This window comes from Talpa occidentalis, unplaced genomic scaffold (genome assembly GCF_014898055.3).
Source record: "Talpa occidentalis isolate TD23 unplaced genomic scaffold, MPIMG_talOcc4v2.1 talOcc4.2, whole genome shotgun sequence".
Classification (NCBI taxonomy): Eukaryota; Metazoa; Chordata; class Mammalia; order Eulipotyphla; family Talpidae; genus Talpa; species Talpa occidentalis.
Window position 1 is genome coordinate 117,084,399 of NW_023602073.1, and position 24,392 is coordinate 117,108,790.

Below are 24,392 nucleotides of genomic sequence, written 5' to 3' on the forward strand. Positions count from 1 at the left end.
CTTCTTGAAACTGATTTTGAAAACTACCCAGGACAGAGTGTTTTTTTTAATAAATATATTTGTTTTTCTTCCAGTTTTAAATTGCCAGTCGGCTGTGAAGGTATTGTCCCCTGAAGATGGAAAAGCAGATATTGTGAGAGCTGCTCAGGACTTTTGCCAGTTAGTAGCCCAGCAGCAAAAGAGATCCACAGATTTGGATGTAGATATGTTAGACAGTTTACTTAGTAAGTCTATGTATATGTATATTATCTTCTTAGTTTTATCCCACAAGGATACAGTATGGAGGAGAATATCTAGGTTTTTTCATAGTATAAAGTTTGGTTTTGTTGTTGTTTTACTTGTAATTTTTCTAAAATTTAAAGACCCACATATGAAATGATTTTGAGATAGTGAGACTTCTTGTAGTCAAGCCATTTGCATGAGAATTTACTGATAAAGGACAGAATGGTTGGAGAGGGCTTTTGTGGGGCGTGATGGATTATTTTGAAAATAAGGTATCTTCTCATCAGCCTTCCTTGTTCTGGGATGTTTTCCTTTACGAAAGTGAATTCTTAATTCTCCAGACAACAGCTAGATAGCCAACAGTTCGACTCAGATATTAAGCATCTGGAGTTAGAGTTAGGTTTAAGGGCTCAGTCACACAAAATTACTCCTTCTTCAGAGGCCAGTTGCAATTTGTGGGCGGCTTGAACTGTTGATCAGTTCCCTCTAACTAGAGGAGTCCCACAGCTCCCTCCTAAGTCTTGATAATTTGCTTCTGTTATGCCATATGATACATTTATTATATTATGATATATGAAATAAAGTTATATATTTTTTTCCTTCAACTGTTTATAAAAGACTTTAATTTGCTTATTGTCTTAGATGCCTCCAGGAATGTTTTGCCTTAACTTTATGGTCTTTCTGCTTACTAGCCATTACCCTAGATCGTTTTGAAGAAAAACAATATTTCTAACAAATTCATGTCCATTGACAGTTTCTATAGTCAAACAATTTCAGACATACATTTTTTGTTTATGCACTAGATTCTCCATTTACCTTGTTTACTACTCATGAATTTTCTAACTCAGTCATTTATTTAATTCTCCATTCTTTGTTTCTTCCACTTTGACACATGTCCATCACAGAGCACAGTCTCTCTCTGACGTCTTGATTTTTCTAATTCCTTACCTTCACTGACTACTTAGTTCTTCCTCTACTCTCTTCATCTCTGTTATTGCTTCCTGTGTTCAGGCTGAATGAACAGACTTAAATAGATCATTATAGAGGTTTTCTGGTCAGAGGTTACTGGGTTGTTTACATTTCCTGGATTATGTAAGGCACAGCCAGAGAGTAATTTATGAGAATCTCCTAAAAGTGATGGACGGACCAAAGGTAGCCTATCTCCATAGCTCAAATGTTGAGCTCAGGCTTTACTTTCAAAGGATATTAGGCCCAAGATAAATGAAAGTGTACATAGTCCTTGAATTAATTCATTAATCTGGCAGAAAACCTTCTGGATACTATTATCCACAAGTGTTCTCTTGTGACTGCAATTAATCCCCACTTCTGTTCCCAGCACAAGGCAACTACTGATCTACTTTCTGACTATACTTTTGCCTTTTCTAAATATTTGACATAACTGGAATCATATAGTGCAGTTTTTTATGGCTTACTTTGTTTGCTCAGCTTATTTTTTGCTTCACGCATGTTGCATGTGCTAGTTCTTCATTACTTTTTGTTTATATTGAATCATGGTCTATTTTATGAATATACCACATTTTATTTATCCATCATTTGAGTTGTTTGGCTTGTTAGAATAGTGCTGTTATCGCCATTCACATACAAGATGTGGACATATTTTTCTTTCCATTGAGTAAATAACTAATAGTGGGATGTTTAGATCATGTGGTGAGTGAACACTTAACTTTTAAGAAACTGCCAAATTTTTTCCAGAGAGGCCATACCTTTGAATAGTCCTTGCCAAGACACAGTGTTGTCAGTTGTTTTTTTCTTTTTTAATTTTAGCCATTCTGTGGGTATGAAGTTGTGATTTTAATTCATATTTTCCTAATGACTAGTGGAGCATTTTTCACATGCTAACTTGTCATTCACATTGTTTCTGTTATAGGTGCCTGTTCAAATATTCTGCCTGTTTTGAATGGGTTCTTAGTCTAATTACTGAGTTTTTAAGAGGTCTTTATGTATTTTGGGTTTTTTGTAGCTTATTGTGTCAACCAGTGATTTGTATACTGGCTGTACTAGTACATCCCAGAATTTGTAAGACTTCAGTGAACTTTGTGTGATGTTGGAGAGTGCACTCAAAGTTGCCACCAGTTTACAAATCTTCTGGATTTTACTTTTCACTTGGTTTTCATATTGCCTCGTGGTCTGTCCCATCCCCCTGCCCCTTGCCAGCTTGTGTGCTGTTTTGCAATCAGTTATGAATATATGGGCATTTTACCTGAGTTCTTATTTCTACATCTCCCTGCTAAATTTCTAGCCATTATGCTGTGTGCCCTAACTGGGGTTCTAACCTGAGGCTAACAAAGCTGTGGATTTTTTTCATTCTTTCTCTTTTGAGTCTGCCACTTTTAGCTGGCAAAATCATTGGTGTTTACTGCCCCCTTTCTCCAGTCCATAACCTCCAGTTACAAACCAAGTTCCTGTCTTCTGGCTAAGGCAGCAAATTTGCTGGGTTTTTGTTGCCATCTTGTGCTGGTACAACTGCAGTTATGATCATTTGGTTGGTGGTAGAAGCTTGGGGCTTAGGAGTATTCCCAGGCAGCCAGGCCAAAACTTCTACCCATTCTTACCTGAAGTGCTAGCTGTTTTTAAAGAGTAGTTGTCTACTCTTGGTCAATATCCATTTCCTTCAAATGATTGTTTTTGTGTAGTTTAATACATGATATTTTGGATAGGATTAGGTACTCTTTGCATACCACTGTTAGCCAGAAGTCCGTTTTTGTCATTTTTTTTAAAACTAAAGACAATTTGCTATTTTAGCAAGCAGAGTAATCTGTTCTTCCGCTTAGTCCATTAACTCTATAAACGTGGATTTTGAAGAGACTTTGCTAAGAAAGTAATTGAAAGTGCTGGACAGTGCTGTCTAGATCTCTCTCCTTATTTAGCAAGTGAAGGACTGAGCCAGGGAGAGGGTGTGTGACTAGAAGGTTTGTGGCAGAAGTGTGAGGGCATTCGAAACTGTTGGATTACGTTTTCTCTCTAGTACCTGTGACTCTTCAGACTTATTTTACTTTATTTTTAAGCAAGTGAAATATCCTTGCCCCCTTTTTAATTCTCAAGCTAGGTCTCCTATGGAAACCAGTTTTTAAAACAAAATGGCCATGCCTTTGTTGAGACGGATATATGTCTCCCTTCCCTCACGGGGTGGGCCTCGGGGACACTGAAATCATTTGTTCTGGATAATTGTGTATTAGTTATTCTGGGTCCTTCCTTAGTGATAAAATGAGGAGCCTGGGGAAGGAGAGTAGATAATGTTTTAAGTTCCTTTCATCTCTGAAGTTCTTTGATTGTATGGCCAGAATAACCATTTGTACCCCTAAAAAGCAGTGTACATTCTAAGATGCCTGAAAACATTTGGTCTTAAAGATGGATGGTTTGGGGGGGCTACCTGTAGGATTTAGCGTAGAAATTAATTATCCCTCTTTAACAGGTAATCAGTCCAGTTAAGAGGTTTTTAGAGAACGTTCTACATTTACAAGTTACATAGCTACTAAAGTATATTTGGCAGTGGGTGGAGGTATGGAAATAGACAAGTGAAACGTTTGAGAAAACATATAAAGCATAAGAAGCCAATTTGACAGATTTTGCTCTTTGTCATTTTATTTGTAAGTAGTGCATATTAAGCGCTTGTGTATTCTTTTTTTCTAAGGTTCAAATGGTTTCCCTGATCCTGATTTAGTCTTGAAGTTTGGTCCTGTGGACAGCACATTAGGCTTTCTTCCCTGGCACATCAGACTGACTGAGATTATGTAAGTAATTAAAAGTATACTGGCTTTGGTTTGATTCAGCAGGTGTTTCTTGAGCTCAGCACTGCACTAGATACAATAGGAATTACAGTACTGAACTCTTTCTCTAAGGTATTTCATAATATCAGTGGTAAGATAAATGATGCAGACACAAGAGAGTGTGTAGCTGTACAAACGCTTGATAATGACACTGTCATAGGAGATTAGGAGTGAAAGATATATCGTAGGTCAAATTTGTTGATTCTAGAGAAAATATGTTTGATTAGGGGCATGTACAAAAGGTAGAATTTTTGTAATTAGAGAAAAGTTAGTAAATGTAGGTGTGGGCAGAGGGGGAAAAACTGGGAGGTTGGGAATGAACATAACATTTTAAAGAAATGGCCCTCCCAGGGCCTCCCCTGGTGGCACAGGCAGTTGAGTGCAGTGCTGTGAAGCTGTCTGCAGCCTCTGCAGTGTCGCTGCTCCCCTCAGGAGTGTATTTCGTCACTCTGCCTGTTCTGTTCCCTGCTCTGTCTCTGGTGAATCCTCTTACCCTCCCACACATCTGGTCTGTACCCCGGTTCTTGTATATATAAATAAATAAATCTTTAAAAAAAAGAAAAAGAAAAAAAAAGATGGCTCTCTCAGAGCAGAGTTAGTGTTAGATAGTAGATAAGATGGATTCAAATAGCGTTGGGATGTTGACAATGGGAGGGATTCAGATGGCACATAAGGAGCTTGTGTAGTTTGCTTAAGCAGTCTGCAGAGTAATATAGGTTTGGTGATTCTGAGAGATTTGTTTGGTAACTATGCTAGGATAAATTGGGTTTGGGAAAGAATGAGGTTAAAAAGAGAAGTGAAGAGGCTTTAACTAATTTATGGGCGATTACAGTGAGGAGAATAAATTGCTTGCTTAGAACAGAATTTGGCAACATTTTTGTGTAAAGGGCCAGATGGTAAATATTTTAGATTCTGTAGGCCATACAGTCTCTTACAAGCTACTACTCTCTGTGACTAGTATAGCCAAGCAACCACAGGCAATCCATAAACACATGTGCATGACCGTGTTGCAATAAAACCTTACTTGCAAAACAGGTGGTGGGCTCAGGCGCTGGTTTGCCAACCCCTGATTTAAAATAGAGATGTAGTAGCCTTAAAATACATTTAAATTCTGGATCTTAGGTGGAATATACTACCAATTCTAGCTCTCATGAAGAATATTTGCCCAGTATAATTGCAAGTCTAACACTTTACTATTACAGTTATGCTAAAAGAGAAGGAAGGAAATGACTCCTCTAAGTTTTCAATCTAAATGTCTTGGTGAATTGTGGTGTTACTGAGAAGAAGAAAAAAAACAGAAAGAAGGGAGCATTTTGAAGGGATGATACTGAATTCAAGCATAAAGTGATTTTGAGGCCCTCCCCTGGTGGCGCAGCGGTTGAGCGCTGTGCTGCAAAGCAGCCCGCAGCCTCTGCAGCGCCAATTCGATCCCCGGCCACCGGCGAGGGTCCCACATGGCGCGCAGACCTCTCCTGCCACTCCTGCTGCTCTCCTCAGCAGTGTATTTCGTCTGTCTGCCTGTTCTCTTCCCTTTCTGGCTCTGGTGAATTCTCTCACCCTCCCATGCTTCTGACTGTACCCAGTGCTTGTATAAATAAATAAATAAAATCTTTTAAAAAATTAAAAAAAAAAAAGTGATTTTGAGGCCATAGTCTATTGAGATGGGAACTCTTAAAAGGGCAGATAAAGATGTGGAATCGATACTTGGATAAGGCTAAAGATGAACACTTGGGGATTGTCAGTACCTAGAAAGTAGAAATAGTTGAGCTTATGAGAATAGAGGACCTCTCTAAAGTGTACATCAAAGAACACAGTACCAGTGGATCTTTTAAGGGTTATTTCAGGCTTGGGGCAGCAGGAGGACAGGTGCAAAATAAAGAGGCATTAAAGACCAGATAGCATGTTGGGAGTCAGGGAGGACTATAAATCGTCTGGTCCATCCTCATTTTATACTCAAGGAAAATGGAGAAGAGACATTGATTGCTCTGGCCTGTGCTAAAGTGGAGTCAGAAACCCTATCGCCTGACTCTGGGTTTTCTTATGGTAGACATCTTTTTTTTTTTTTGTCTCTTGTTCTTCAGGGGGTTTCTTCAGACATTTCAGGTGCCTTCCAAGTGAGCTTCAAGAAAGGTATCATCAGTAATTTGTGAGATTGGAGTGGCTTGGAGGAAAGAGTATGTTTTAGAACAGTTAGGTCTTGATTTGAATCTTGGCTGTGCAGCTCAATAACATGACTTTGGGAAGCTATTAAAACTTTTCTAGATTTGTAAAATGGGTGTTTTAATACAGAGTTGAGTACTTAATATCTGATAATGGAAATCATGCCTAGCACATACCAGATTTTCCCATGGATGTTGATGCATATGTATGTCACAGCTCTATCTGAAGTTTGTCTGTTTGCATACCATCCACCAGACTGTAAGCACTGTGACAGCAGGAAAAATGTCTTAATTATAATATGGAGAAGTAGAAGTGTGGAACAGCTAGGGAATTATAAGATTGCTTCTGAGGCAGTGAGGAGAATACCACATGCTTCTTGAGGATAGGAGGTGAAGCTGTTGATAGAGGGGGTAAAATGAGGAAAGCTTATGAAAGTGGGTAGTAGACGAGGATCTTTGAAACAAGCTTTAGCAAGAATGTTCTTAGATTTGTCCTTCAAGGATATTACTCAGTAGAGTCAATAAGATAGAAATAATATAATCTTCCTAGTGAAGATTATTAAGAGATAAGGGAACTGGAGGACAACAGTTCACTTGTTTCAGAATTCTTAGCAAAGGAAGGATAAAAATTATATGTCAGTTATAGCTCAGTAAAGTGGTGGGGGGTAGTGGGTAAAGCACAGCTACAGAGAGCTGTGAGGTCAGGCAGGAGTTTGTTTATGGCAGTGTGTTCAGGTCTTGTTTTTGTGGTGCATATGATGGCTGGAATTCTGAAGGTGACCCTCGTACTCTGACCAGGTGTTTAGCTTTGGTAGAGTTTGGAATTTCTAAAGCCTTACAGTAAAGCTGTATGAATTACAGACTTTATGTTAATTATTAAAAATTGCTTTAAGTGTTTGTAATAGTTAAAGGGAAACCATCTCACTAAATATTCGCTCTACCTTTAAAGTCTGTGGTTTTATTTTTAAGAATTTTTTTTTTCCAATTTTTTTTTTTTTAATAGAGGCATGTTTTATTTATTTATTTATTTGTTTGTTTGTTTGTTTATACATGCACTGGGTACAGTCAGAAGCGTGGGAGGGTGAGAGAATCCACCAGAGCCAGAGCGGGGAGCAGAGCAGGCAGAAGGACCGAAGTACACTGCTGAGGGGAGCAGCGGGCGGCAGGAGAGGAAAGTCTGTGGTTTTATACCGCACTTCCCTGCTTGAGCAACTGGACATGTTGGAGATAAACATTGTTCACTTATTGGTTGGTTGCTCACCTGATGACTTTGTAATACAGTCATGTGAGAATGCTGTGCTACTTTGCCAGAGTTAAGCCTAGCTTTCAAAAACCTTTTAATACTGGCTTGCTTTTAAAGAGAATTCTTAAAAGTGAATTTGAGATGCTTTATAAGTAGATTTCCAGTTTTGAATTAATCTAGTGTAAATTTTAATAGATTCTGAATCTCTCAATACATGTTGCTTTTCTTGTGTGGAAAAAAGGAGAGATGATTATTTTTTATTTGAATTATTTCCTAGTTTGGTTTCTTAGAACTGGTTTGACATACTGTATGCCTATAATTTCTGCTCTTAATCAAGATCTTTTTGGTCATTATCCCTCTGGTACCCCCCAAATTACAGTTTTTATCATTTAATTTTTCCCTCTGCTTTATTTTCAGATCTTTGCCTTCCCACCTAAACATCAGTTATGAGGATTTTTTCTCTGCCCTTCGTCAATATGCAGCCTGTGAACAACGTCTGGGAAAGTAGTGACCCCTGGCTGCAGAATTTGATTTCAGGCTTTGGAGAAAAGGACCCAAGTGACTCTGATGTTTACAAAGCACCTGTCAAACCCTGTATACACCTAGTTCATAATCCTCATAATTTATCAACAAACAAAAAAAAGTGTCTTACTTGAGAGTAAGAGTGAGAGAGTGAGTGTGTGTGTGTGTGTGTGTGTGTGTGTAAATAAACTTATAAATGGGGAAAGTATTGGAGAGTGACATCTGTAGACTGCAACTTTGAGCAAATAGCAGTGTTTTAGGAGCTAAAATTTTAAATATAAATGCTTCAGTCTCAACCACTTCCCTGTTTTTGTGGGAAGGGGCGGGGTGATTAGCACTGTTTAGTTGCTGTTTGGGGTTGGGGGGAATAATTTTGTTCAGCCTTTCTTAGTGACTAGGTGACCAAACTTTAATTTTTAAGAATAATATATTGACTTCTTAAATGGAAGCCCTCCTGAGTTTGAGAGATCTCTAGAGCAATGGAGTTCTGTGTTGTTCACATGTTAAAAACTTGCTCACCTTTAGAGCAGAGGGAGTACCTGCTTACGATTATTCATCCATTTTCATCTCTTCATTATAAACCAACAGTGTGAGTTGAGCGTGTTGCTCTGGTGTCTGTGTTCTGGGTTGTGAAGATCATTTGAAAAAGAACTCTAACTACAGATGCAGAATTTTAATAATTTAAATTAAAAAAAATTAAATATTAGGCAGTCAAAAAAAGGTGGAAAAGTCCCTAAAGGTAGAAACTTGCCAGAAAAAAGTTTTGATTTCTTTTTGTTTGGTGGTTGGTGAGCTAGATATTACCCAAAGTTGTTTTAAAATTGAAAAAAAAAATTAAATATTAGGCAGTCAAAAAAAGGAAAAGTCCCTAAAGGTAGAAAATTGCCAGAAAAAAGTTTTGATTTCTTTTTTGTTTGGTGGTTGGTGAGCTAGCTATTACCCAAAGTTGTTTTAAAAAACATATCCCTTCACTTTTCAGATACACATTTGAGGGAAATAACCAAGACAGCTGTTTTCCTCAAAAGTAACCTGTTCCTCTTTGGAATTGTACACTTAGGGCCATGTTAGTACCCAGGATTTTTACTCAGTAAATCCTGATGGTAACTTTGCATAAAAGTTCTTTCAAGGTTGAGACTTGTGTAGGTAATAAAATACTACCAAAGTCTGCAAAAGTAATTTAATTTTCTGTGTTCTCGTTCATAACAGAGAACAGCACTGGTTCTGTTATTTTTAAAATGAGTAAATGATGTTTTGATAGGTATTTAATATTTCTTCCGTCACTGCTGATCCTTGAACAGAAACCATTATTTATATTTGATGGACTGTTTTCAGAGAAGTCTTATTAACACATGTACAATAGTTACCTAAAATTGTTCATGTAGAATGGAGTAATTTAAATACTGGGTCTCAGTATGAAAATAGCAAAGAAGACTGGATTTGGAAAGCAAGGCCTCTAAAATTGCTTGTCAAATTTTAAAGGTATGAAGAGTAAATGGTTCAACTTCTCATTACAAAAACCCATTTATGATTTAAAAATACACTTGAAATAAAATGATTAAACTAAATTTTGGTCCAGTGACATTACTTTGCACTACCTATAGTCCTTTGTACATTTTAATTTTTTTTGAAACTCTTAATTTATTGCTGAAAATTTTGTGTGAAACTAGAGCATATCTCTCATCTTTAACAGAATTTCTGATTTCTGTTCCCCTGTACTGAGCTCCATGTACTATTGAGACTTTTTTGCCTTCACTTAAGACTGAACTTACAAACATGATATAAGTGTCTTTTATAAACATTCTGGAATATGTATGGCTTTAACAACTAAAATTTAACGGACCCAATTGAAGTGAAGGGATTTAGCGTATGCTAATGAAGTTAGTGGAGTAAAAAACTGGGAGATAACCATTGTCTCTAAAGACTTAATAGTTGAGTCTTTGTACTTTTACTTTCTCCTTCCATTTCATAGCATTGTAGCATATACACATCTAATTAAATCTGTAACCTGTGACCTGAATGTTAACAATTCTTAAAAACAAGTTGCTAAGAATCTGAATTCAGACACAGGTATTCCAGATCATTATTTTGAGTTACCTGCTATTATGGTCTGAACAACTTGAATAGCATTGGTCATTCAATAACTCCTGCCAAAATCATTACAAGTTATGTATCATCAGGGCTCCTTTGCACTCTCAAGAAGAACTGGTAATTTTAGAGAAAAATGTCTGTGTGTTGAAGGATAATATATTGTTTTTCAGTTGTTTCCTCTTGGCAATCCCCAGAGTGGACAACTGATCAAATTAAACCTGCTTTAGGGATGGCAGCTTGGAGCGTAGCAAGAAGTTGAAGGGTATAAATTCCATTCCCAATTCTGGTTGTGTTTTTGTCTTTTAAAACTGATTATTGTTACGAAGTTTGAAAACTGATTATGATGTGAATAACAATTCTGGCATATTGTGTCTAAGACTTAAAATGCCTATTTCTGAGAGAAAGGTGTTATAATGGTAATGAACAGTGCCAAATACACTGTGCATAACTATAATTTAACCTTTGAATGTATGTTACTTGATTAGCTCCCCTCTGTGTGATGGTATCATGCATAGAGTCAAATCCTTGTGGTGTTTTGTATGGCTGTTGACTTGGAAACATGTAAATAATGTGTAAAGCAAGTTTTTATGATTAAGGAACCAAATTTATTGAATTTTATTATTGAAAGTTGAAACATGTATGAAAAAACAATAAAAGAATATACTCTTTTCATGAACTATAGTATTATGTGAATGCCACATTTATTTTGAACACTTAGGCCTCCAGAAATGTAATGCAAAACTCATGACTAGATAGCAATACTATTTTTTTTAGATGATATGTACTTGATTGAAACATGTCCTGATTTTTACCAGGTTGAACATTTGGAATCTTACAATGTTAATTTGTTTTGCTAGATAGAAGTGAAATTAAAAACTGCCATTGCCAGAATTGTCAAAATTCCACAATAATTATAATATTAATTGGTTTTTACTGAATATAGAATGTCAAAGAAATGTATATGCATACTTTTTAAAAAGAAATTTGACAATTCTTGTCAAACCAGGAAATGGAAGGTAAGAGTTATGATTTATCTTACATAGCCAAGTATTTGCTTTCTAACTTGAATATCTAATTATGATAGTTGGCTTTTTATGCACAATTTTCATATGAAGTTGGAATTTTCAAAGGTCATGTTTTAACTTTGGTTACTGTGTTAATAGGAAAGGCCTTTAACAAAAATTAGTGTAGGAAAAGTTTAGGACAGTTGGAAATAAAACCCAGAAAGCAAGATTAATGTCAGCAATTGTACATGAATCCTAGTTGATAGGCCATAAACTGTGATAAAATTGGTGGGATAAGGGAGTGCGAAAAGAATTTGCTTCAGGTTAAAAAAAAGTACACATTCTTTATAGAAAAAATTAAGAAAACTCAGAAGAACAAAAGTAAAGGAAAAGAAACTAGACCATTGTTCATTACATTTTTGGTGACAATCCTAGAATTTTTTGTACTTATATTTAAAAAATGAATCCTGTAACAGGTTTAATAAAGAGATTCTTTTTAAACTACAAACTATAAGTTGAGTCTTGAATTCTGTTTTGTATTTGGTTATTGTGTTTGGATATAAATATGCAAGAAAATCAAATATTTGGAAAAATCAGTCTATCCTAAATACTTAATTTTGGCCCATATTTTTCAAGTAATTTAATACTGATTTCTCTATCTTGTAGAGATTTAGGGCTGTGAGTTAGCTTTTGTATATAGATAATAGCAAAAAAGTAAAAGATAGACTGCCAGGTCGCACTGGCTTATCTGCTGTTGACCGTTTATACTCCCTCTCATTAGTAATAATTCAAGCATAAGAAATCTAATGCTTCAAATTGTCAATTTCACTCATAGGTAACTGATTTCTACATTATAGTCACTTGTATTGTTCTTCAAAATAATTTGTCTTTAGGGCCTCCCCTGGTGGCGCAGCGGTTGAGCGCTGGGCTGCAAGGTTGCCCGCAGCCTCTGCAGTGCCGGTCGTTCCCCGGCCGCCGGCGAGGGTCCCACAAAAAAAAAAAAATAATAATTTGTCTTTATAAAAAAAAAAAATCTGTTGTTTGGAAAAGGGAAGCCTGAGCAAAATGAGAATGTCGGAATGCAGGTGAGTGTTAGCAGCTAGTAGCAGAGTAGATGCAGTAATATCTCCATTTGATGAACAATTGTCTCAATTTCTCTGCCTTTTATGGATTTGATCTGATAAATCCTCCCTTTATTTTGATAAATGTTCTAACAGTGTTATTCTACAGTAACAGCTGTACATAATAACTGCTTTAAATTTCTTTTCTGAAATTTAACAGGGAAGTAAATGAGTAATGGTAATAGTAAATTTTCTCCAAGGAGGAACCAATATTTTAATTAGATTTCAAATAATTAGAAAAGGAGACAGCAAAAAAAGTGGAAGTTACTTAACTAGAGGTGTTGACAGCATTCACTATTTCAGTAATTAACTGCAGTGATTATGCCCCCCAGTGGACATTTAACAATGTCAAGGCATTTTTTTTTTTTTTTTTTTTGTCACAACTTGGGGAGAGAAATATTAGTATATTGGAAAGGACACCAAAATGCTGCTAAATGTGTTACAATGCACACAACAGACTTTAAAGTGGTGCTGGAGGTCAGAATCTTTGGTATAGTATGAATTGAAGAGAGGTGTAATGGATGTTGCCTAAAATACAGTGTCGTTTATAAAAAATAGAGTGTTTAGAGTGAATCTACTTAGATCATAGTTTAGAGATGAAAAACATGCATATTTTAATTATATGAAATGTGGTATTTCTGTTCATGAGTTCTCTGTCATTTTCATATATATCTGACATTTTTAAAAAAAGATTTATGCATACAAGAGCTGGGGTACAGGACAGAGATGTGGGGGGTAAGGAGAGCAGCGGGCGAGTCAGGAGAGGTCTGCTGTGCCATGTGGGTTGCTCCCTGGCTGGCTGGGAATCGAAGTGCTGCAGAGGCTGCGGATTGCTTCATAGTGCAGTGCTTACCCCCTTGCACCACCAGGGAGGCCCTTATCTTTGACATTTTGAAATACCTAGCAATTTTCCAAAGTATCCGCTAGTTAAATATGTTTGAAAGAAAGGTTTTGAAAGATAATAATGGGTAGGAAATGTCATGCTTCAAGTTATCAATTTCATTCATCCTTTAGTCCTTTAATTTCCACAGTCATTTATATTATTCTTTAAAATGATCATCTTTAAAATGCTTGTAACATCCTATCCTGTGCTTGCTATCTTGGAGATAGGACCTAAGTAATTGTTAATTTTTTTTTCTCATTTTTAAATAATATGGTGGCCTTTTTTTTAGTTCTCTGAAAGCAACACTGATTGAAGTGGTTTTAATCTAATGTGATTTCTTCAAGTATCACCTGCGATTCAAATAAATAGTTAGAGTGCTCATAAAGAGATTTTGCTTGGCCTGGAGAAAGGTGACTTCTGAGGGATAATTAAGAGAAATAAACTTGCTTGTCTTGAGGAGGATATGGGATATGTATGTGTTTGTGAAGATAGTCCTGACAGTTGACTTTGGAGTATATGGTACACCACCAAATATATTCAGAAGATTAACAATAATGCACAAAATATCTCCGGGCAAATGATTTCATTAAGTATTAATTTATGTGTTACTTGGAAGCTGAAACACATTTGTACATAAATATGCAGAACATCAAATTGCTTGCAAAACCAGGCCCTATCACAGGTACTCAGATCTTCAGCTTATCAGATGGAACATAAGACCAGCCATGATGTTCAGCATATCAATTGATGCTTTTAATTAATTTGAAAGAGAGAAACTCATGTGTTCCCTAACTGCCTGCTATTGTGGGCCCAGAAAAAGAAAAGCGAAGTTAACAAAAGGAGCTTTTGCCTTTGGAATGTGAGTTTTTGTCAATAATTAAGAAAGAAGTATTTTACTACTATTTGAATACTGAAGTGGAGATTATGTTCAGAAATTCTCTTATCCAATATGTCCAAAAAAGGTGAGCCTGAAGACTTGGTAGGTAGGCCCGGTACAAGGAGGTCTTTATCAATCTAGGTATTATCAACACCATTACTTTTTACCTCAGAATATCTCGTTTTATTCTAGTCACAACTAATGCTCACATTATAACAATGATGTAATTTCTTCCCGTTTAAGGCTTTTAATTTTTCCTTCCTATTTTTAAATTCTGCTAAATTCCTATTTTTAATCTGCTAAATTCTTTCCCTCAGTTACAAATTCTCTGTTTTCTAATCTCTCACGTTATGGCCTCTCTTTACTGCTCTTGAAAGCCATTAACGGCTTATTTTCTTACTTCCTTGAAATTCCCGATCTCCCTACCCTATTCCTATTTCACTTCTAATACACTATGTGATTATGATTTACTTAACTTTCTTTTTCATAACCTGCCTCCTAGAATGTAACCTCACTCAGATCAGGATCCTCTCACCCCCTTATTATTGCAAATGTGTTTAATAGTTGGTTTATTCAAATCAGAATCCAAAAAAGTGCCATGTATTATTATATTTGGTTGCTATATCTCTTAAGTCTTGCTCGCTTGAAGTTTTCTTATTTTTTCTTTTTTGTCCCTTGGATTTCATTAAAGAAACTAAATTTATTCCTGCAGTATCATTTAGTATGCTCCTTTTTCCATGGGGTTTCCTGTAAACTAGTTAGAACTAGAAGCTTGAGCTTATTCAGATTTCAGGGTAGGAATTTTTGTTAATTGTCATATTCATATACAAAGTGCTCAATAAATACTTGCTTAATGAATGCCTACTAATATTTTAAGATTTAGCTTTTTCCAACCTGCTCAAATAAACTATCAACCTGAAAGCTGCTAATGCCAACTCTAACAGCTCATTGTAGTTTTGCATTTCTTGTGGTTCTTTATGTTACATGTATCTTCCAGTTTCTAGAATTTTATACTCTCCCTCTTAATTGGGGTTTATGATTTATCTAATTGGATCATGGCCCCTCACTGTGGTAACCGCAGTTGCGGTCACTTCTCCATGTCAGATTAAGGACACGTAGTCCAGTGTGGTGATCAGGAAGTTTCCAAGAAGCAGTGCCATCTGTGTTAGAATCTCTTATGGTGAAGGCAATGGACGCCAAGTAAGACATCTCAGAAAGACAAAAAAGAGCACGGGAATCAAACATTTGGTGTTACTGGAATGTGAAGTGTGAGGCAAAAAGGAACAGAAGGGAGACTGGAGAGGGACTCAGGCTTGCATGTTGAGTTTAAAAACTTAAATCTCACCTTTGTAGGTTATGAAATGAATGAAATGGTCGATATTTTTTCTTAAGATTTATTTATTTATGCATACAAGAACTGGCGTACAAGTCAGAGGTACGGGGGTGAGAAGACCCACCAGAGAGTGGGGAACAAATCAGGCAGACTGACTGAAATACACTGCTGAGGGGAGCCGTAGGCAAGTCAGGAGAGGTCTGCTGCACCATGTTGGTAACTCCCTGGCTGGCTGGGAATCAAACTTGTGCTGCAGAGGCTGTGGATAGCCTCACAGTGCTGTGCTCAACCATTTGCACCACCAGGGAGGCCCCTCAGTTGTCCATTTTTAATTGATTCTTCACACCCCAAACTTCTGCCTTTTTTCTGGTCTCTATATTCTGTTAAATGATTATCATACCTCTTTACTGAGCTACAGACACTATTAACGTCCAACAATTATTCAACCTTCATCTCCTTTCCTATAATTCTACAAAATATTATCAGAAGAAATTCCTAAAGCACAGCTTTGCTCTTTGTTGCTTAACTTAAGACTTCCTATTTTCTCCTCTGCCATTCAGTGATTTTTACATGACTCCAGGCTTTGTTCTTAAGAAACACTCAATGGCCCAATCAGAGGCACCACTTTCTATTCCTTACTTTTTGACCCCCTACTTCCTTGCATTTGCTCAACTTGTTGCTTTTCATTGGAATGCCCCCTCTTGTCACAATGTTTTTCATCTTTCAAAACCATCTCACTAGCCCTGCTTTTTCCTTGATGTCCTTTCCATTTTCTCAAACAAGGTAGCGTTTTGTCCTCCGCAGACCATCTCCCTGTAGAGCATTTTCTATTTTTATTGGCCTGACTTCACAACAGCATAGTCATTTATATATTCCTTTTATCCTGCACAAGTGCTAGGTTCATGGGAACAGGGCTATTATTTACCTTGCTTAGTATATACCCTATGCCTGGCACATACTAGATTCTCAATACATATTTTTGAGTAAATTATAAATATTTCATAAACAGATTTAATGTTATCTTTCTATCCCCTGCAATATATATATACCATGGTGCTTTAGATACATTAAGAGATCCAGAAACTTAATGCTTTGGGGGGTCTCTTATATGTATGCTACCATATAAGTGTTTCTAAAACATTCTTTTCATCTCACTTTTCTATCCAAAGTCCTTCCTCTAATCAATAGTATAAAGCTAGATTTTCAGGATTCTGTATTCCCTAAGACCAAGTACCCTAGCTCTCCTGAAAAGTTAGCCTACAACACCAGCAACATCTGTAGTTGATTGCTGCTGGGGTCCTCGGGCAGCATGGAAAGGGGCCTGGGTCAGCAGGTGGGCAGGCTCAGTACTTGGATCTCTATGTGCTAGTCTGGATTCTGGGCCCATGGATGGACTAGGCACTGAAGACTATTGGGGTATTCTTCATGTTTGGTTCTATGGTGGCACACATGATTACTGGGTCTGTGGAGGATAACCTGAGGGCTAAGTTAGTGTTGAAGGGGCCAAGAACATGTGCCTGTGAAAGCTAGACTGACACTAGGCAGGACACCGGGGGACCAATCTGAAAGCCTGGTTCACCAAAGCTTGCCTGGCATTAAGAAAGGACTGGAAGCTGGGGCTCAGGAGCCAGTTTGGTGTCCTGAGCCTGGGTGCTGGGGCTTCCTTGGAATCTAGGAATGTGAGAGCTGGCTTGGCGGCCTGGGTCTATTGGGGGGTGGCCTGACACCTGGGTTCACTGGGGCATACCTGGTGTTAGGGTCCACTATGAAGTCAGGTACTCACTTCATTCTCCTTCCCCAAAGACAGGGTGTCTCTGTGTTAGGTTGGTTGGCTTAGCGGAGTGGTGATGTAATGTTAATGTTAGTGTAATGTCCTTACTACCCTCTTTAATGCATCTTTTCTTACTTCTGTGTTCTATCCCAGGTACTGTCTCTCACCTGGAATCCATAGCTCATGTGAAGGTATTTTTGTGAGTCAATATTTGTTCAAAAGAATGTTTCTGTGATGGAATGAGGACTGGGACTTACCTCATCATCTTGCTGATATCACTCCAAGTTATTTTAAAACTGCGCAAAATAGGACCATATTTTTTATGCAGTAATCTTGTCGCTATCTATAGCTGCGTCATAAATCCCATTTCTCAAAAAGAGTTGCAGCATCAGCAGATTTCAGTGAAGCAGTTATTAAGTATATTTGGCTCTGATGAAGGCAGATTCATTTCCTAATGATCCTTATCAGACTGAAAATAGGTCTTCAATGGATGCTAGTCTTTGCGCAGTGAATGTTAATATTTTCTTAATTTTTCCAGTGAGATCATGTCAAAATAGCTTTTGACAATTAGTTAACTGCAAAAAAATTCTGAGGTCCCCACAGTGTCTGTTAAATTCATCAGGGGTAGAGTCAATTTCATTGTGTTCATTTTTCATATTTTATTTTCAGGAATGGTCACATGATTTAAGGCAAGTTTCTTGGAGAAATCACATTTCTGTTACATATTCTACATGCAAATTCCTCCATCAGTGGATAGGACTTGATTAGATATATACACCCCTATTTCATAGGAGAGAAAAGCTTCCTTTGGTGTTTACTGATAATATTCAGTTATGTGGCTTCTAGAAGGAAGAATTCCTTGTACTCTGCTAGTTGGTAGTTGTTATTTCTCCTGTCAACACTACACCTCTTCATGTGACTAACTCTGTTTCTCCTTTTACATATCCTACTAGGATGCTTAGAACTACATTGTTGTTCCTCTTTGATTATTATTATTATTATAAAGTCTGCCTTCGTATTATAATGTTTAGTCTTATTTTTCATTTACCTCAATTTGTTATTCACATATTTTAGTTTTCAGAAAGCTTAACTGGCTATATTAAGATTGTCTTAAAAAAGTGAATCTCCCTTTCGGCGCTGCGGCCGCAGCCATGAGCATGCTCAGCCTTCAGAAGAGGCTCGCCTCCAGTGGCCTTCGCTGTGGCAAAAAGAAGGTCTGGTTGGATCCCAATGAGACCAATGAAATTGCCAATGCCAAGTCCCGTCAGCAGATACGGAAGCTGATCAAAGATGGGCTGATCATCCGGAAGCCTGTAACTGTCCATTCCCGGGCTAGATGCCGGAAAAACACCTTGGCTCGCCGGAAGGGCAGGCATATGGGCATCGGGAAGAGAAAGGGTACTGCCAATGCTCGAATGCCAGAGAAGGTGACCTGGATGAGGAGGATGAGGATTCTGCGCCGGCTGCTCAGAAGATACCGTGAATCTCAGAAGATTGACCGCCACATGTATCACAGCCTGTACCTGAAAGTGAAGGGAAACGTGTTCAAAAACAAGAGGATTCTCATGGAACACATTCACAAGCTGAAGGCAGACAAGGCTCGCAAGAAGCTCTTGGCGGACCAGGCTGAGGCCCGCAGGTCTAAGACCAAGGAAGCCCGCAAACGCCGTGAGGAGCGGCTCCAGGCCAAGAAGGAGGAGATCATTAAGACTCTGTCCAAGGAGGAAGAGACCAAGAAATAAAACTCCTCCCTCTTGTCTGTACATAGTGCCCATGGCAGTTGTGTTGATCAGTTCAGGGAAACTCTGTAATGAGTTCAATAAAAGTCAAGTTCTCTGCCTGAAAAAAAAAAAAAAGTGAATCTCCTCTCTGCTACATTAAGTCAAATAGTGAGAGTAATAACTAGTATTTAGCAGCTTGAAGACCTATTCCTAGTAGCAAGAATAACCCAAATTTCACTGGTTCTTAATCTTTTTAAAAAAGATTTATTAATTTTATTAATAAATTAATTTTATTATTTATGCATACAAGAACTGGGGTACAGGCCAGAGGCATGGGGGGTGAGAGGATTCACCAGAGACAGAGTGGGGAACAAAACAGGCAGATTGACCGAAGTACACTGCTGAGGGGAGCAGTGGGTGAGACAGGAGAGGTCTGCTGCACCATGTGAGTGGCTCCCAGGCTGGGGATTGAACTCATGCTGCAGAGTCTGCAGATAACTTCACAGTGCTGTGCTTAACCCCTGGCGACACCAGGGTGGCACCTGTTTCTTACTTTTTTTTTTTTAAAGATTATTGATTGATTGATTGATTGATTGATTGATACATACATTCATACAAGCACTGGGTACAGTCAGAAGCGCGGGAGGGTGAGAGAATTCACCAGAGCCAGAGCGGGGAGCAGAGCAGGCAGAAGGACCGAAGTACACTGCTGAGGGGAGCAGCGGGCAGCAGGAGAGGTCTGCGCGCCATGCGGGACCCTCCTCCGGTGGCAGGGGAGCACCCGGGGATCGAACCAGCGCTTCAGAGGCTGCGGGCAGCTTCTCAACCCAGCGTTCAACTGCTGGGCCACCGGGGAGGCCCTGTTTCTTACTCTTGTACTTCATCTCTCTACTGGACTCTGACCCCTGAATACTTGGATAAACACATACTCTCTCCCTTTTTCCTTTCTCACACACTGAGCACAAGTCATTTTATTTTTTATTTTTTAAAAATATTTATTTATTGGGGCCTCCCTGGTGGCGCAGGCAGTTAAGCGCCGCACTGTGAGGCTGTCCACAGCCTCTGCAGCACAAGTTCGATCCCAGCAGGCTAGCGAGGATCCCACATGGCACAGCAGACCTCTCCTGTCTTGCCCGCTGCGCCCCTCAGCAGTGTATTTCAGTAGATCTGCCTGTTCTGTTCCTGACTCTCTCTGGTGAATCCTCTCACTCTCCCGTGCATCTGGCCTGTACCCCAGCTCTTCTATAAATAAATAAAATCTTTAAAAAATATATTTATTTATTTATGCATACAAGAGCTGGGGTACAGGCCAGAGGTGTGGGGGGTGAGAGGATTCACCAGGGACAGAGTGGGGAACAGAACAGGCAGATATCCTGAAATGCACTGCTGAGAGGAGCAGTGGGTGAGACAGGAGAGGTCTGCTGGCCATGTGGGTTAGCTCCCTGGCCAGGGATTAAACTTGTGCTACAGTGGCTGCGGATAGTTTTACAGTGTTGAGACTTAACCCCTTTTGCCACCAGGAAGGCCCCACAAGTCATTGTAGATTGAAATTCTCCACCTTCTCCCTCCCCATTCAAATGAATGCATGCAAATAAGTCTCGGGTTTGCAAATGGCACTACATTAAAATTTCTTAAATCCTTTAGCTCAGCCCAGACTCACTCTACAGGATGATCCAAACTGGGAATCTAGGAAATGTAATGAAGAGCCCAGGGGAATGAACACACTTGCTCTATTTTCTTCCTGTCTGGTTTGTTCCTTTCCACCCCCAGGGCTATATTCCTATTGTCGTTACTCTGAACGTTTTACTGCTCTCCCTTCTACCATTACTCAGGTCATAATGGCCTTGCCAAGGTACTGCCTTGCTGACAAGGGCCTCTAATAGTCTTTCCTTCCCTGAGGTTCTCTGATGCACACGCTACTTGTGGGATGTAGACGGAAATAGCTCAATTAATTTCCTAACACTTGGGCAAATGTGTGCTTCTTGAGAAAAACAGTGTGTGCCAATAATCCACCGGGAAAAGCATAGGGGTCCTATGCCTTTTATAGATTATAAAAGGAACATTAATTAAGGAAATTACTCTCTTTTCATGATTCCTTCCAACTTATGCAATCAAAATAAGGTTTTATAATTCTTTCCATTCATGAATTTTCCCCTTTAGCTATTTGATTCATGTTAGTTCAATTAAATATTGAACTATATGTAAAGCTGAGTTGTAAGCACGAAAATAAATAAGACATCACTCCTATTCATAAGAAATTTTAGAGCAATACATTTTTTCTCATTTCTGGCTATATAAAAGAATCTGTTGAGGGGGACTTGAAAACAGTGATGTCAGCATTGTATTCCCAGGAACTCTCATTTGCTCTGATCTGCTCTAACCTCACTAATCCTATTGGCAGGAGTAGTGCCTCAGGGGTTGCTGGGCTGAGCCTTAGTTCCTCAATGGCTGTTGACTGGAGGTTGCTGTCAGGATGCTCTCCATAGGCCTCTCTACAGTAGCTCAGAACATCTAGTTTCTTCTTCTTTTTTTTTTTTTTAAGATTTATTTATTTATGCATACAAGAACTGGGGTACAGGCTAGAGGTGTGGGGGGTGAGAGGATTCACCAGAGACAGTGGGGAACAGAGCACGCAGACTGACCAAAATACACTGCTGAGGGTAGCAGCAGGTGAGTCAGGAGAGGTCTGCTGCACCATGTGGGAATCTCCCTGGACAGCCAGGGAGAACTCATGCTGCAGTGGCTGTGGACAGCTTTATAGGTTGCATCTTAACCCCTTGCACCACCAGGGAGGCCCATAGGGGAATTATTGTTAGAGGCAAAAACTGCCGTCACCTTTAACATACTTTAATTTCTGCTTTTTGGTTTCAAAAAAGTCTGATCTCATTGAATTGATTATCTTGAGGGACAGAGGAGAAAAGAAGAGAATGATTTTTATGCTCAGGAAAGGGGCTGGAGAGAAATCCTCAGAAATGAAGAAATTATAACCCAAGGAACCTGTTGAAAGTTATTGCCCTTGGGCTGAGTTGGGTGAGGGATCAGAGTTGATCATACACATCCATTTACATTTCTGGACTCAAAGTCATAACCACTTATGTTATTTGTTAACATTTATTCACTTAATGAGTAGATCGGTGATTGAGAGGGAACTAATGCCAATGTTTTAAACTATCTGCATAGTCACACTTTATGGATTTATTTTAATTTTTAATTTTTTTTTAAGATTTATTTATTCATACATACAAGAACCAGGATACAGGTCAGATGCGCCGGAGGGTGAGAGAATTCACCAGAGACAGAGCAGAGAACAGAACAGGCAGACTGAGTGAAATACACTGCTGAGGGGAGCAGCGGGCGAGACAGGAGAGGTCTGCCACGCCATGTGGGATTCTCACCAGCCGGCCGGGATTGAACTCCTGCTGCAGAGGCTGCGGACAGCTTCACAGTGCTGCGCTCAACCACCTGCACCACCAGGAGAGGCCCACTTTATGGATTTAAATATTGTTGTATATAATTTAAACTGGTTGTTTGTAGAATTCTGTAAAATCAATTAAATCATGTGAGGTAGAGTTAGTTCCATAACAATCGTAGAGGCTTCCACTTAATATTCCTTTTATAATTATTTTCCATTACATGAAATGCTGTAAAAAGATCAGAACAAATGAGATTTTCTCATTTAACTTACTACTTTTAGTTATTAGAATTTGGCATTTAATGGACTTGGGAGATAAAAATATCACAAACATTTTCAAGTTTAAAATAAAATCTTAGTAAAATGAACTAAAATAATTATCCATCCTATGCTTATTCTAAATTCTTTTGCTGCTTGCATTGGGAAAAAACTCAAACTTATAGCATTACCTCTTGTTTTCTCTGCCTCGGACTTCACATCAATCCCTCTACCCCCCCTGCTGCTATCTTGAGTGAAGTCAGTGGTCTTTCTCTGCTGGGCACTTGCCACACCTCTCAACTGCTCCCCCACAGCCACTGCTGCCCCCAAACACATTTTCCACAGAGCAGGAGAGTGATCTTCAAACAAACAGGTCAAATGACACCACACCCTTCACAAGACCCACGCAAGGCTTGCCACACTACTGTGAATAAAGTAGAATCCCTCAGATATACCCAGTCTTCCTCCCCAGGATTATGTCTGTTGCCTTGAGGGGCAGCAGTGTTGGGAGTGGCATGGGACAGAGGGAAAATAACTCAAAGTTTAAATAGTGAGAAAGAGGGAGAGAGAGAGAGAGAGAGAGAGGGAAAGAGAGAGAGAGAAAGGCCTAGAGGGGCTATATCACTGGAGATACAGCACCTTTCCTCACAGCAAGTCTCACATTTATTTGGGGGTCAGATTCAAGGAAGATGGGCAAGTCCGTGGAGGAATGTGTGTGGTGGGGATGTATATTGGGGATGCATAATTGTCTGGCATAAGCTAGGGGAGAGTGAATAGGGGGCTATTACTTGGGGGCTCCATTGTTGCTGCTGATCAAAACATCCTATTTCTAGTCCCTGTTTATCCTTAACTTCCTGTCAAGGTGATCTACCTCCTTGTTATGATAATCTGGCCATAATGTCTGCCTGCTGTTTTCAGCAGACATCCTCAGACCATGCCTTTTGTCCTTGTGAGAGGTTCCCTGCCTGACTGTACATTTTAGCTTAACTAGCAAAAACTTTGGGTGCCAAGACTACATCCTGAGAACAAGGGGGACTGGGGAATCCACACATTTTACTCATACTCTGTTCTGATCTTCTTGTATACTAAATTCTAGAGCCTAAATAGAATGAGTCAAGTACGTTAAGAGAAAATCAAATGGAAAGCAAATTTGCCAGAGATCATCAATGATCACACATGAATCATTTCCAATATTACATCTTATCAACAGATAAGTTTTTGTCTCATGCATTATAGCCTCTAATTCATTCTGTCAAATGAGTCAGTAAAATTGAAGGGAGACTTGTGCAGGAAGTAGTTTAACACAGTCTCCTCTGCCACTAGTCTCTTAGGTGAGTGAAGGTGAGCTGTTCAACTAACTTCCGATGAGAGTTAAAAGACTCAATCTGTTTGCTTTACAAAGTTTAGCCATAATATCTGTGAGTTAGACATTGTGTGGTATTTAGAGACTGGGTAACTAATTGTGAGTCACCTATATGGAGACTATATTGTTATTTCATTCCTTTTTCTGTGTGAATAGCATTCCATTGTGTAGACCACATTTTGCTTATGAATTCCATGAGATTTTCAGTCTCCCCAGAGTATCTCCTGGGGCCTCTTTCAACCATCCAGTTATTTATTATTAAACTCTCTCTCCTTCAGCTCACCAGTCCTCATAAGTAGTCATCTTCTAGTTTTCAAAAATAACCCATCTGTCAACAATTTTGGAAACCCCCATGTGGCCAGATCTTAGACAGGAAATACATTTTCCTCATTAAATAATACACTAATACACTGGGAAGCCTTGGAGAGGATGGAGTTATTAATCTTTCTCAATGACCTTCGCAAAAACCAATTTTTGTTTCCAGCAAAGCAAATCATTTCTCTTTGATTAAATAATGAAAGTGTACTCTAAATTCTCCTCACCTTTGGGTCGTGCTTGAGAGACTAAGTGTGTGACAATTCAATAGGATTCAGTTCCCTCTATAATATTCTTTCTTCAGTTGTTTCT

The 24,392-nt window shown here is 38.7% G+C and overlaps 2 protein-coding genes across 2 annotated transcripts in view; both read left to right on the forward strand.

Annotated features, from left to right (window-relative positions):
- NUS1 (NUS1 dehydrodolichyl diphosphate synthase subunit) overlaps positions 1–11,535 on the forward strand; it is a 28,785-nt gene extending 17,250 nt beyond the window's left edge. The window contains exons 3-5 of the mRNA XM_037520302.2: positions 75–224; positions 3,875–3,974; positions 7,830–11,535. Coding sequence (XP_037376199.1) covers positions 75–224; positions 3,875–3,974; positions 7,830–7,920 — 341 coding nt within the window. The 3' untranslated portion in view covers positions 7,921–11,535. The remainder of the gene's footprint in view (positions 1–74; positions 225–3,874; positions 3,975–7,829) is intronic.
- A 6,626-nt stretch (positions 11,536–18,161) lies between these two features.
- Positions 18,162–18,838, forward strand: LOC119253437 (60S ribosomal protein L19-like). Its single transcript, XM_037520975.2, has one exon. It carries the CDS (start codon positions 18,163–18,165, stop codon positions 18,751–18,753), a length of 591 nt encoding a protein of 196 aa, XP_037376872.1. The 5' UTR covers position 18,162; the 3' UTR covers positions 18,754–18,838.
- Positions 18,839–24,392: the final 5,554 nt, after the last annotated feature.